This window comes from Diospyros lotus, chromosome 7, assembly GCF_014633365.1.
Source record: "Diospyros lotus cultivar Yz01 chromosome 7, ASM1463336v1, whole genome shotgun sequence".
NCBI classification, from domain to species: Eukaryota; Viridiplantae; Streptophyta; class Magnoliopsida; order Ericales; family Ebenaceae; genus Diospyros; species Diospyros lotus.
In genome coordinates, this window is record NC_068344.1 from 14,449,458 (window position 1) to 14,464,762 (window position 15,305).

The 15,305-nt window shown below is 36.8% G+C and overlaps 1 protein-coding gene across 1 annotated transcript; it reads right to left on the reverse strand.

The window, feature by feature from the left end:
- Positions 1-3,937: 3,937 nt before the first annotated feature.
- Positions 3,938-5,514, reverse strand: LOC127805568 (uncharacterized). The gene has a single exon (XM_052342322.1). It carries the CDS (start codon positions 4,838-4,840, stop codon positions 3,938-3,940), a length of 903 nt encoding a protein of 300 aa, XP_052198282.1. The 5' UTR covers positions 4,841-5,514.
- Between the last annotated feature and the right edge of the window lie 9,791 nt (positions 5,515-15,305).

The following is a 15,305-nucleotide window of genomic DNA, read 5'->3' on the forward strand; positions in this document are numbered from 1 at the left end:
TCAAGTGTTCTACTACGTACCCATGGCTAAAGCACAAGTTTTCAAAACTTTCTGAAATCCAAATTTGGACTCACTTTAGTGCATTTAGTGTATCAAAATGTCATTTTTAACTAAGATATAGTATCATGAAAAGCAAATAAGTCAATATTGAGATATCATTGATTGAACAAGGTTGTCTCTTTCTTGTTTCAAGTGTTGTACAATGGACCCATGGTTAAAACTCAAGTTATCAAAACGTTCTGAAATCCAAATTTGAACTTGCTTTAGTGTATTTAGTGTATCAAAATGACATCTTTCACATAGATTGATAATCGTTAAAGGCAAATAAGTCAGTTTTGAGATATTGTTGATTGAAATAAGCTGTCTCCTTCTTGTTTCAAGTGTTCGACTATGGGCCCATGGCTAAAACTCATCTTTTCGAAACTTTCAAAAATCCAATTTTGAACTCGCTTTAGAGTATATAGTGTATCAAAATGTCATTTTTCACATAGATTGAGAATCGTTAAAAGCAAAGAAGTCAATTTTGAGATCTCGTTGATTGAAAAAAGTTGTCTCTTTGTTGTTTCACGTGTTCTACAATGGACTCATGGCTAAAACTCAAGTTTTCAAAACTTTCAGAAATACAAATTTGAACTCACTTTAGTGCATTTAGTGTATCAAAAAGTCATCTTTAGCTAAGATTTAGTATCATGAAAAGCAAATAAGTCAATATTGAGATATCGTTGATTGAACAAGGTTGTCTCTTTCTTGTTTCAAGTGTTGTACAATGGACTCATGGCTAAAACTCAAGTCATCAAAACGTTCTGAAATCCAAATTTGAACTTGCTTTAGTGTATTTAGTGTATCAAAATGTCATCTTTCACATAGATTCATAATCGTTAAAGGCAAATAAGTCAGTTTTGAGATATAGTTGATTGAAATAAGTTTTCTCCTTCTTTTTTCAAGTGTTCTACTATGGGCCCATGGCTGAAATCCAAATTTGAACTCTCTCTAACGTATTTAGTGTATCAAAATTTCGTCTTTAACTTAGATTTAGAATCGTGAAAAGCAATTTAGTCACCTTTGAGATATCGTTGATAGAACAAAGTTGTCTCTTTCTTGTTTAAAGAATTCTACAATGGACCCATGGCAAAAATTCAAGTTTTCAAAACCTCCCGAAATCTGAATTTCAACCTTCTTTAGTATATTTAGCCTATCAAAAGGTCGTCTTTCACATAGTTTTAGAATCATGAAAAGCTAATAAGTTAATATTGAGATATCGTTGATTGAACAAGGTTGTCTCTTTCGTGTTTCAAGTGTTCTATTACGTACCCATGGCTAAAACACAACTTTTCAAAACTTTTTGAAATCCGAATTTGAACTTTCTTTAGTGTACTTTGTGTGTCAAAATGTCGTCTTTCACATATATTTAGAATCGTTAAAAGCAAAGAAGTCAATTTTGAGATATCGTTGATTGAACAAAGCTGTCTCTTTATTGTTTCAAGTGTTCTCCTATGGACTTGCGGCTACAACTCATGTTTTCAAAACATCCCCAAATCCAAATTTGAACTCTGTTTAGCATATTTAGTGTATCAAAATGTTGCCTTACACATAGATTGATAATCGTTAAAGGCAAAGAAGTCAATTTTGAGATATCGTTGATTGAACAAGGTAGTCTCTTTCATGTTTCAAGTGTTCTACTACGTACCCATGGCTAAAGCACAAGTTTTCAAAACTTTCTGAAATCCAAATTTGAACTCACTTTAGTGCATTTAGTGTATCAAAATGTCATTTTTAACTAAGATATAGTATCATGAAAAGCAAATAAGTCAATATTGAGATATCGTTGATTGAACAAGGTTGTCTCTTTCTTGTTTCAAGTGTTGTACAATGGACCCAAGGCTATAAAACTCAAGTTATCAAAACGTTCTGAAATCCAAATTTGAACTTGCTTTAGTGCATTTAGTGTATCAAAATGTCATTTTTAACTAAGATTTAGTATCATGAAAAGCAAATAAGTCAATATTGAGATATCGTTGATTGAACAAGGTTGTCTCTTTCATGTTTCAAGTGTTCTACTACGTACCCATGGCTAAAACTGATGTGAACCCCACGAAGGAAGGTGAGACCCGACGATCAAAATGGTTCCTTTGCCAAGTATCGTTCTAAAACAGATTCATAATAAAGAAAACAAAGGACCTTGATCCCGTTATCTATAAAGAGATAAGAACCAAAGGTATAAGAAAGTAGGGTTGACGCCACACTCAAGATAGATGAGAAGATTTGTGAGTGATAAGTCAAGGATGAACGCCACAAGATAAAATCTTGATAAGTTCAAATAGTTCGTTGAAGAACCAAAGAGAAAACTCTCACAAAATAATATTGATCAAAAACTAAATTCCTCTCGGGTTACATTGGCTTATATAGCCGAATTCAAATTCTAAATTAGAAAGAAATAAATCAAATCCCAGGCATATTAGGAATTGATTACAAGAAGGAAATAGCATAATCTGATAAAGAAACAAGAATTATCTAAAATAGAAAAGATTTAAAACAAAGGAGGAAATAAGGGAAGCTTGGATCAATCTTGTCAATCAATCAATCATCTCCAAATCTTGCAAATCTTGTCAATCAATCAATCAACCAATCAATCTGGCAATCTTGTCAATCAATCAACCAATCAATCAATCAACCCCAAATCTGGCAATCTTGTCAATCAATCAACCAATCAATCAATCAACCCCAAATTTGGCAATTGTGTCAATCAATCAACCAATCAATCAATCAACCCCAAATCTTGCAATCTTGTTATTGGGCCTCCATAAATGCTCAACAGATTTTGGGCCTCCATTAATGCTTAAATTGGGCCTCCATCAATGTTCAACAGATATTGGGCCTCCATTAATGCTCAACAGATCTTGTGAGGCTTTAGCAACCTGATTCACATCATTCCCCCTCTCTTGAGAAAGATTTGTCCTCAAATCGTCACCTACATGAAAAGGAAAGAAATCAGCAACATTAAAGGTTGCACTTGCAGTATACTCACTCGGAAGGTCGAACTTGTAGATCCTTTCAAGCACTTGAAATGGATCGTCTCCCCTTGAAAGTTGTTTTGAACGCCTTTGAATAGGAAATCGTTCCTTCCTTATATGCCACCAAACCCAATCACCAGGATCAAATACAACTTTCTTGAAACCATTAGGTATTCTTTCCGGGAACACATCATCAATTTTCTGCAAAAAAGAAACAACACTAGGCAAAGAGGGGTGAAGGTCAGTAGTTAGAAATAAAGCCTTTTTGAATTCACTCTCTCTTACATAATAGTTCACTTGTTTTCTCTCTTTTCTTTCCTCACTAACAAAAACTCCTTTTCCTTTTTTGCTCTCCTTTGCTTTTTGTTTGGTCTCAATTTCTCTTACTTTTGAACTCTCACTCTCTTTTTCGATCATCTCAGTTTCTCTTACTCTTGAACTCTCACTCTCATTTTTCTTATCACTCTTTTTTTTTAACCTCACTTGATCTTCATACACTTGTCTTGGGGATAGGGGTACAAGAGTAATTGGTTTTTCATTAAGTACAAAGGAGAATCTATTGGTATAACCTTCGTGAATTGCACACCTATCAAACTGCCATGGTCGCCCCAAAAGAATATGGCCGGCATGCATTGGCACCACATCACACAAAACTTCATCTGTATAGTTTCCAATGGAGAATGAAACAAACACTTGTTTAGTTACTTTAAATTCTCCACAATCATTCAACCATTGTAGGTTATACGGCCGAGGATGCTTCAAAGTCATCAAATTTAATTTTTCAACCAAGCTAGTACTAGCCACATTAGTACAGCTCCCATCATCAATAATCATGCTACATACCTTATCGTTGACATGGCATCTAGTATGAAAAATGTTCTCACGTTGCTCTTTCGCATCCGCTTTGACTTGCACACTAAGAGCTCTCATTGCCACCAAGAGCTCCCCATCAACGGGTACTCAATGCCACTTGCATCCTCTAAAGGTGGCATGGACTCATTATCAGACTTATTATCAATCTCATATTCGGTCTCAATATCACCATCATCTTTCAAAATCATCACACTCTTGTTTGGGCATTGAGATGCAATATGGCCTGTTCCCAAACACTTAAAGCATTTGATATCTCTATTTCTAGGAGGTAGAGTATCAGATTTTACCTTATTTGGTGCTCCTCCATCTTTGTTTGTTTTGAAGGTTTCAACATTAGGCCTTTCATCCTTTCCACTACAATTCGATTCCCATGTTGAAGAAGAACTTGAATTTTGCCCAATTCGTGTGGACCCCTTTCTCCTTAATTGTCGCTCCACTTTAATGGCCATGTGCACCATATCATCTAACTCAACGTAATGTTGTAATTCGACCACATCTGCAATATCACGGTTCAATCCAACTAGGAACCTGGCCATGGTAGTTTCTCGGTCCTCCTCCACATTGGCTCGAATCATGGCTATTTCCATCTCCTTGTGGTAGTCCTCAACACTTTTGGAACCTTGAGTAAGGCGTTGCAACTTCTGAAATAAGTCCCTATAGTAGTGACTTGGAATGAATCGCCTCCTCATAATAGCCTTCATTTCTTCCCATGTCTCAATGGGCCTTTCATGATTCCGTCTCCTGCTCAAAATAAGTTGATCCCACCAAATAATAGCATAATCAGTAAATTCGATGGTGGCCAATTTTACCTTTTTCAATTCAGAGTACTTGTGACAAGAAAACACCATTTCAACCTTTGTCTCCCACTTCAAATAAACTTCTGGATCGTTTTTTTCCTTGGAAAGATGGAATCTGCATCTTAATGTTGTCCAAGTTATTATCAATCCTTTCTCCATGTCTAACTCCTCTATCTCTATTCCCACGCCTAATTTGGCCTACACTTACATTAGAGGAACGATCATCATCATCTAGGTCATCCCCATAGTCATCTTCATAATCATACCTAGGTGGATGCCTCTCTCTTCGTTGCACAGTAGGAGCTCTAGGTGGTTGCCCCCTTTGTGAACTAGATTCAACTTTATCTATTTTCTCATTTATCTCATCAAACCTCATCTCCATTCGTTCAAATTTTTGCTCTAAGGACTGAAAGAAGAGTTTGAAATCTATCTTTTCCTGAGCTTCATTCTCTCGAGACATGTTTAATAGCCTGCAAAACAAAGTTAGGAAACCTCACAAACACTCCCTCACGTGTTTCCTCTCAAGATTGATAGCACTCACACTCGTGTATTCTCAAACTTGGCTTTTACCCTCTTATGAGCTCACACTCTCCTGCCTTTTTCCACTCTTTAGCTTCCTCTTTTAGTTCTTTATTGAACTCAAATGAACTCAATCAAAATTTTTCTTGCAACAATCCAAACTCAACCAATCAGATCACTAAGAATGAGAATGGGTTAATTTGCAAAGGACGAAAAAAAAATAGGCAGAATTTAAGAAGTCGAAAGGATAGAGTTATAATGAAACAATGGATAAGAAAAGACAAGAAGAAAAGGAGATACGACTTTTGATGCAACTAGGGTCAAACTGTTCTGAATAGACAGAATACACACTTTATGCAATCAAAACTTGAATGACAAGCAACACTTCAACTAATTCAGATTCAATTGATTTCTGAATTTACTTTATTTTTTTTTTTGAATTTTCAATTTCGCACCTTCTTTTTCTTTGCGAACTTCCAACTTTCCACTCTTTTTTTTTTTTTTTGAATTTCCAACTTTTCCTTTTTTTTTTTGGGAATTCTCAACTTCTCACTCTTTTTTTTTTTTTTTTTAAATATAATGATAAGTAACAAAACTTGAAGAAATCAAGATGAAAAAAATAGGCACAGTTGCAGACTTGAAGAACAAACAATGCTGCGAGAATAAAGAGAAACAATAATCAATGAAAGCAAAAATAAGGATAGTTCAAACCTGATTTAGAGCCAAAGCTCTGATACCAAATGATGTGAACCCCACGAAGGAAGGTGAGACCCGACGATCAAAATGGTTCCTTTGCCAAGGATCGTTCTAAAACAGATTCATAATAAAGAAAACAAAGGACCTTGACCCGTTATCTATAAAGAGATAAGAACCAAAGGTATAAGAAAGTAGGGTTGACGCCACACTCAAGATAGATGAGAAGATTTGTGAGTGATAAGTCAAGGATGAACGCCACAAGATAAAATCTTGATAAGTTCAAATAGTTCGTTGAAGAACCAAAGAGAAAACTGTTGGAATTTGAGCGAATACTTGTGTACGCACAAGTTAAACTTGATCAGATGGATCATGAGCTTAGCAGCAACGTGCTCATGAGATAGCTAGAGATAGCTCAACGTGAGTTTTGAATAGCTCACAATAGCTTAAGCTAACTCACTCCAGCTCAACTCCAGCTCACCTAGCTCACTCTAGCTCAAGTCAACTCAAGGTAGTTGGACCCAGCTCGAGGTAGTGACACTAGCTGAGTGATAGTGTGGTGGCAGTGACATGTCATCGGGTGATGACATGGCAGCTTACATGGACTACTAGCCAATTGACATGTGACTTAACCATGTGCTGACACATGGCAACACATAAATCTCTCTCTCTTCCTTATGGATGAAAGGTCACCATTATGGGTGGTTACACCAAGTTGGTTAAGAGTGGTTATGGGTGGTTACTTGGAAGGTTCCAAGCACCCTTTCTCCAAAGACAAGTCCTTTGGGAATGGGTGGCACTCAAATATAAATAGACCACCACCCATTTCCTCCAAGACATTAATTTGAGAGCCTTTTATTTGTATATTACAAAGTAAAGGTAAGAGAAGAGGATTGCAAGATATTCTTCTAGAGAGAGGAATAAGAGACTAGCAAAGAAGGCACATTGGGTTGTGAAAGTATTTTGGTTGCTGCTTCTTTAAGTTGGTAATCAAATTACCCTTGGTGTGGAGTTGTGTTTTACATCAAATCGATCCTATAAAGAAAAGGTAGAGTTATCTATCTTGAAGTTTTCAAAGTAAGATTTCTATTCCGCTATTTGTTTTATAAGAAATCTTTCAAAAACTCTCACAAAATAATATTGATTAAAAACTAAATTCCTCTCAGGTTACATTGGCTTATATAGCCGAATTCAAATTCTAAATTAGAAAGAAATAAATCAAATCCCAGGCATATTAGGAATTGATTACAAGAAGGAAATAGCATAATCTGATAAAGAAACAAGAATTATCTAAAATAGAAAAGATTTAAAACAAAGGAGGAAATAAGGGAAGCTTGGATCAATCTTGTCAATCAATCAATCATCTCCAAATCTTGCAAATCTTGTCAATCAATCAATCAACCAATCAATCTGGCAATCTTGTCAATCAATCAACCAATCAATCAATCAACCCCAAATCTGGCAATCTTGTCAATCAATCAACCAATCAATCAATCAACCCCAAATTTGGCAATTGTGTCAATCAATCAACCAATCAATCAATCAACCCCAAATCTTGCAATCATGTTATTGGGCCTCCATAAATGCTCAACAGATTTTGGGCCTCCATTAATGCTTAAATTGGGCCTCCATCAATGTTCAACAGATATTGGGCCTCCATTAATGCTCAACAGATCTTGTGAGGCTTTAGCAACCTGATTCACATCAAAAACACAAGTTTTCAAAGCTTTCTGAAATCCAAATTTGAACTCACTTTAGTGCATTTAGTGTATCAAAATGTCATTTTTAACCAAGATTTACTATCATGAAAAGCAAATAAGTCAATATTGAGATATCGTTGATTGAACAAGGTTGTCTCTTTCTTGTTTCAAGTGTTGTACAATAGACCCATGGCTAAAACTCAAGTTATCAAAACTTTCTGAAATCCAAATTTGAACTTGCTTTAGTGTATTTAGTGTATCAAAATGTCATCTTTCACATAGATTCATAATCGTTAAAGGCAAATAAGTCAGTTTTCAGATATCGGTGATTGAAAAAAGTTGTCTCCTTCTTGTTTCAAGTGTTCTACTATGGGCCCATGGCTAAAACTCAACGTTTCAAAACTTTCAAAAATCCAATTTTGAACTCGCTTTAGTGTATATAGTGTATCAAAATGTCATTTTTCACATAGATTCAGAATCGTCAAAAGCAAAGAAGTCAATTTTGAGATCTCGTTGATTGAAAAAAGTTGTCTCTTTGTTGATTCAAGTGTTCTACTATGGACTCAAGGCTAAAACTCAGGTTTTCAAAACTTCCCGAAATCCAAATTTGATCTTCCTTTAGTGTATTTCGTATATCAAAATGTCATTTTAAGTAAGATTTAAAATCATGAAAAGCAAATAAGTCAATATTGAGATATCGTTGATTGAACAACGTTGTCTCTTTCTTGTTTCTAGTGTTCTACTATGGACGCATGTCTAACACCCAAGTTTTCACAGTTTGCGAAATCCGAATTTGAACTTTCTTAAGTGTATTTTGGGTATCAAAATGTCATATTTCACATAGATCCAGAATCGTTAAAATCTAATAAGTCATTTTTGGGATATCGTTGATAGAACAAATTTGTCTGTTTGTTGTTTAAAGTGTTCTACTATGGACTCATGGCTACAACTCAAGTTTTCAAAACTTCCCGAAATCCAAATTTGAACTCTCTCTAGCGTATATAGTGTATCAAAATATCGTCTTTAACTTAGATTTAGAATCGTGAAAAGCAATTTTTAGTCACCTTTGAGATATCGTTGATTGAACAAAGTTGTCTCTTTCTTGTTTAAAGAATTCTACAATGGACCCATGGCAAAAATTCTAGTTTTCAAAACCTCCCGAAATCTGAATTTGAACCTACTTTAGTATATTTAGCGTATCAAAAGGTCATCTTTCACATAGTTTTAGAATCATGAAAAGCTAATAAGTTAATATTGAGATATCGTTTATTGAACAAGGTTGTCTCTTTCGTGTTTCAAGTGTTCTATTACGTACCCATGGCTAAAACGTAACTTTTCAAAACTTTTTGAAATCCGAATTTGAACTTTCTTTAGCATACTTTGCGTGTCAAAATGTCGTCTTTCACATAGATTTAGAATCGTTAAAAGCAAAGAAGTCAACTTTGAGATATCGTTGATTGAACAAAGCTGTCTCTTTATTCTTTCAAGTGTTCTCCTATGGACTCGTGTGATGCGAGCCTATGAAGATCCCTTTGGTTGCATCTAAAAGCCCACGAACAAGTTGAGCATCATCCCAAGAAAGCCAAACCAGATTCAAGTAAACGAAACAAAATAAGAAAAAGAATGATATAGACGCCACACTCCAGAATAAGAGAAGAAGTTGGGAGCGATAAGCCTTGGAAATCGGACGCCACAAGATTTCAACAATCTTGATAAGTCTTGAGTTCTTGGAAAAACCAAGTGAGAAAGTTCTCCTTTCAATAATCACGAAAATTAACCAACCTTTTGAAGTGTTTACAATTCCCTTTAAATAGAAAAACAAATATGAAACAACTACCAACTTGAGATAACTACCCATTAACCTAATAACTACCCACTTCCCAAATGCTCAATAACTACCAGCAACACACCACTACCTTAATGGCTGGTACCCTCCATAATGTAATTTAAGAAATTAAACAACTATTTTGTTAGCCAGCTACACATAGACATAATCTTGGTGCCACGTGTCATCTTCTAAATGCTGCCACATGTCATCTTCTAATGGGCTAGCATGCTGATTAAATGGACATAGGCTTGACTTCCACTTGTTGTCTTCCAATTGGTGGATGCATCAGTAAAGCCTTGTTTGGCTCGAATGTCTTCAATTAGCCCGTTGAGTGTCTCTCTCATTTTCTTTGCCTTTGCTCTTGTGATTGGACCTCCTTGTAGGCTTAAAGGATCTTTGGCATCTTTTACAGCTCCATTGATCTCATCAGTCCCCCTCTCCTCAAGAGGATTCGTCCACGAATCATCACCTACATCAAAAGGATTTAAGTCAGAAACATTAAAGGTAGCACTAATATTATACTCACCAGGTAGGTCCAACTTGTAAGCATTGTCATTGATCCTAGTAATCACTTGAAATGGTCCATCACCCCTAGGATGCAACTTAGAACTCCTTTGAGCTGGGAATCTCTCTTTGCGCATATGTACCCAAACCCAATCACCTGGTTCAAAAACTAGTTTCTTTCGACCTTTGTTGGCTTGTGTAACATATTGCTCGGTTCGTTTTTGAATTTGCTGTCGGACTTTCTCGTGCAGTTGTTTCACCATTTCTGCCTTTTGCTTTCCATCTAAATTTACACACTCAACAAGTGGTAAAGGTAATAAATCCAATGGAGTTAGCGGATTAAAACCATAAACTACCTCAAATGGGGAATGGTTAGTGGCAGAATGGACACTACGATTATATGCAAATTCCACATGTGGTAAGCATTCTTCCCAATTCTTCAAATTCTTTTGAATGATGGCACGCAATAGAGTAGACAAAGTACGATTCACTACTTCAGTTTGTCCATCCGTTTGTGGGTGGCAAGTAGTAGAAAATAAAAGTTTTGTTCCCAACTTACCCCACAATGTCTTCCAAAAGTAGCTTAAGAATTTAGCATCTCGATCCGAGACTATAGTCTTTGGCATGCCATGCAAACGAACAATCTCTTTAAAGAACAAATCTGCAATGTTGTTAGCATCATCTGATTTATGGCATGGAATGAAATGTGCCATCTTGGAGAACCTATCAACAACAACAAAAACAGAATCTTTTCCCCTCTTAGACCTAGGTAAACCCAATACAAAATCCATAGAAAGGTCAACCCAAGGTTCGCTCGGAATAGGTAAAGGAGTATATAGACCATGGGGTGAAACTCTTGATTTGGCTTGTTTACAAGTGATACACTTTCCACAAACCCTCTCAACATCCCGTCGCATATGTGGCCAAAAGAAATGCTCAGTTAATACATCTAATGTTTTTCTCACTCCAAAATGTCCCATTAGGCCACCCCCATGAGCCTCCCGCACAAGTAATTCTCTCAAAGAACTTATAGGCACACACATTCTGTTCTCTCTAAATAAATACCCCTCATGCCTATAAAATTTCCCAAAAGCCATTTTCTCACAAGCCTCATAGACATTAGCAAAATCTGGATCACTAGGATACAAGTCTTTAATAAATTCAAATCCTAGCAATTTAGCATTCAAAGTTGAAATAAGCGCATACCTGCGAGATAATGCATCTGCAACCACATTTTCTTTTCCTTGTTTATATTTGATCACATAAGGAAAGGTCTCAATGAATTCTAACCATTTTGCATGTCGTTTGTTCAGCTTCCCTTGTCCTTTCAAGTGCTTCAAGGATTCATGATCAGTGTGTATGACAAACTCCTTCAGCCATAAATAGTGCTGCCATGTCTCCAAGGTCCGAACCAAGGCATACAGCTCCTTATCATATGTAGGGTAGTTAAGGGCTGCTCCATTTAGCTTCTCACTGAAAAATGCAATGGGGTGCCGCTCCTGCATTAAGACAGCTCCAATGCCAATACCCGAAGCATCACACTCAACCTCAAAGGTTTTAGAAAAATTGGGTAAGGCAAGTATTGGTGCAGAACTTAATTTTTCTTTGATCAAATTAAAAGCTCTTTCTTGCTCACTTCCCCACTTAAAACCCACACTCTTTTTAATAACCTCAGTCAAGGGTGCGGCTAAAGTACTAAAATCCCTAACAAATCTTCTATAGAAACCTGCTAGGCCATGGAAACTTCGCACTTCGGTGATAGATTTAGGTGTAGGCCATTCTTTGATTGCTTTAACTTTCTCCCCATCTACCTCAACCCCTTTATCACTTACAACATATCCTAAGAACACAATCTGATTTGTGCAAAAGGAACACTTCTTGAGGTTAGCAAATAACTTCTCTTTTCGCAAAACACTTAGAACATTTTGCAAATGCTCTAGATGCTCATCTAAGGTCTTGCTATAGATTAGGATGTCATCAAAGTAAACCACTACAAACTTGCCTATAAAAGGACGCAAAATATGGTTCATCAACCTCATGAATGTACTAGGGGCATTAGTTAACCCAAAGGGCATCACTAACCACTCATATAAGCCATATTTTGTCTTAAAAGCGGTTTTCCATTCATCTCCTTCCCTCATTCTAATCTGGTGATATCCACTTTTTAAATCAATTTTAGAAAAGATACATGAACCATGCAATTCATCTAACATGTCATCTAATCTAGGAATGGGATGGCGATACTTTACAGTGATTTGGTTGATGGCTCGACAATCCACGCACATCCTCCATGTCCCATCCTTTTTAGGCACAAGTAAGACCGGAACCGCACATGGACTCATACTCTCTCTTACATATCCCTTTGCTAAAAGTTCCTCAACTTGCCTTTGGAGCTCCTTCGTTTCCTCGGGATTGCTCCTGTAAGCTGGTCGGTTAGGAATTGATGCTCCTGGGATGAAATCTATTTGATGCTCTATTCCCCTCAAAGGTGGCAAACCACTTGGAATATCATTGGGAAAGACGTCATCAAACTCCTGCAAAAGAGATTTAACAATACTAGGCAAAGAAAGGTCAAATTCATTAGTATTTAAGCAAGCCTCTTTGTACAAGAGTACAAACATAGGCTGCCTAGCATAAAAAGCACTCCTCACATCTCCCTCTTTTGCATAAAAACTTCCTTTTTTTCTCTCTATTTTTCCCTTTCCACTCTCTGAATTTCTTTCCTTTTTACTCTCATTGTTCTTTCTTCTCTCTGAATTTCTCTCCTTTTGAATCCCCTCAGATTCACTCTCTTCTTCCTTACTCTTTTGGTCTTCCTTTTTTTTATTTCCCTCGTTCTCACTCCCTCTTTTCTTTTCATTCTCTTTTTTAACGCTCATCTGATCTTCATATATCTGTTGGGGTGTCAAGGGTACAAGGGTAACAGACTTCCCATTCATTACAAAAGAGTATTTGTTAGTGTATCCATCATGCTTGACCCGCCTATCAAACTGCCATGGCCTCCCCAATAGGATATGACCAGCTTGCATTGGCACAACATCACAAAGAACCTTGTCACAGTACCTTCCAATGGAAAATGAAACTAGCACTTGTTTATTTACCTTAATCTCACCACAATCATTCAGCCATTGTAGCTTGTATGGTCGGGGATGTGTTTGAGTTGGTAAATTCAACTTCTCCACCAATTCCGTGCTAGCTACATTGGTGCAGCTTCCTCCATCAATAATCATTCTACACACTCTTTCTTTGATGTGGCACCTTGTGTGAAAAATGTTGTCACGTTGCACCTCATTCTCTTCTCTTGCCTGCAAGTTTAAAGCTCTCCTTGTCACCAAAACAACTCCATTCACAGGATGCTCTTCTCCATCACTCTCATCCATTAGTGGTAAAGATTCAGCCTCTGTCTCACTTTCAGTTTCAACCTCTCCATTGCTCCTTAAAACCATTGTCCTCTTGTTTGGACATTGAGATGCAATATGTCCCTTGCCTAAACACTTAAAACATTTTATATCCCGATTTCTATTAGATTGAGGCTCAAAAGTACCTTTCTCCTTGCTAGGACCCACTTCCTTGCCCTTGTAAGACTTAGGCTCGAATTTGGTTTTAAGATCTGCCTTTTCCTCCCTTTTGCTCCAATTTGGTTTCCAAGTTGAGGATGAACCCGAAATCTGTCCCACCCGTACAACACCTTTTCTTTTGAGTTGCCTCTCAACTTTCATGGCCATGTGTAACATATCCTCTAGCTCAACATAATGTTGTAGCTCTACCACATTGGCAATGTCTCTATTTAGCCCTTGTAAAAACCTAGCCATGGTTGCCTCCCTATCTTCCTCCACATTGGCTCGAATCATGGCAACCTCCATTTCCTTGTGGTAATCCTCCACATTTCGGGCACCTTGAGTGAGGCCTTGTAGCCGCTGGAACAAGTCTCGATAGTAATGACTTGGAATAAACCTCTTTCTCATGATTGACTTCATTTGTTCCCAAGTGTCCACAGGCTGTTCACGGTTTCTTCTCCTATTCAAAACAACTTGATCCCACCAAATTATAGCATAATCAGTAAATTCAACAGCAGCAAGTTTTACCTTTTTGACTTCAGAGTAGTTATGACAGTCAAACACAAGTTCCACTTTCTTTTCCCACTCCAAATAGGCTTCCGGATCATTCTTTCCTTGAAATGAAGGAATATTCATTTTAATGCTCCCCAAGTCACGATCATAGGTATCCCTTCTTACTGGATTCCTCCCACCAAATCTGTTAGCCCGTTCATTGCCCAATCTGTTTGTGGCTTGATCCTCAAATTCTTGCTCATCATCTCTATCTCGATCTAGAGTTCTCGGCCTCCTCACATTTCTTCTTCCAAATCTGTGGCCGAATCTAGGCAAAGTAGATTGATCATCAAAGTTTAGGTCATCTTCTTCATCATCCTCATATCCATCAAGATGACTTTGTCTCCCCAAGTTAGCACTTTCACGAGCTGGTCTTCTTCTCACATCAGTTGGGCCAACTTCTTGCTTTTTCTATTCTTTCTATTCTGTCAGTCAATTCTCCAAACATAACATTGAAGCGTTCAAAGTGTTGTTGCATTGCTTGGATCACAAATGAATTGTCACTACTCCCCTCTTCTCGAACTCCCTTGTCTTTTGGGTCCATGTTAGTAACCTGCATAAAGATTCAAATATAACCTCACAAGCACTCCCTCACGTGTTTTCTCTCAATTTGTTTGATTCACTCAACCCTCGTGTATATCACTATTTATTGGCTTTTTCTTTTAATAAGCTCACACTCTTGCCTTTTACCACTCAACTTTCTCAATTAGCTTTTGAAAGAACTCAACAACTATAATCAAGAAAGTGAAATCTATGGCAACCCAATTTGCAAAGAGTATAACCAGGTTAGATTGAAGAAGGAACACAGAATTGAATAAATTTTGAACACAGAATTTAATCACAATTGATGAATTTAGAACATCAGAAAAACAACCAGATTTGTCTGTGTGTTGAAATGCTATGTACCCACTGATTTGTTGTGTATTTTTTTTTTCTTTATTTTTTTATTTTTTTTTTTACGTGCTTGACTGAAACTCTTTTTTTTTTTTTTTTTTTTTTTATAAGCACGAAAATTCCACTATCTGAAGTTTGATTCTTGAAATCAAGATGAACAGAGATATGCTTTTATAGGTGTGTGGGTTTAGTTGATTCACACAAACGGTAACAATGAAGGTGATTAGAGTTCACAAAATCAAGATGAACAGATCACAAGGCATCAAAGGTAACCAAGTAAGGATTTAATACCAATGGAAGAACTTAAGTATAGTCACAAATCAAGGAACGAGAAAAAGAAGTACAGTAAGGATAAAGTCAAAGGATGAAAAACAAGA

Bases quoted from the DNA above. Each gene is read 5' to 3' on its own strand.
- LOC127805568 (XM_052342322.1), bottom strand. From the start codon at position 4,840: ATGGAGAAAGGATTGATAATAACTTGGACAACATTAAGATGCAGATTC.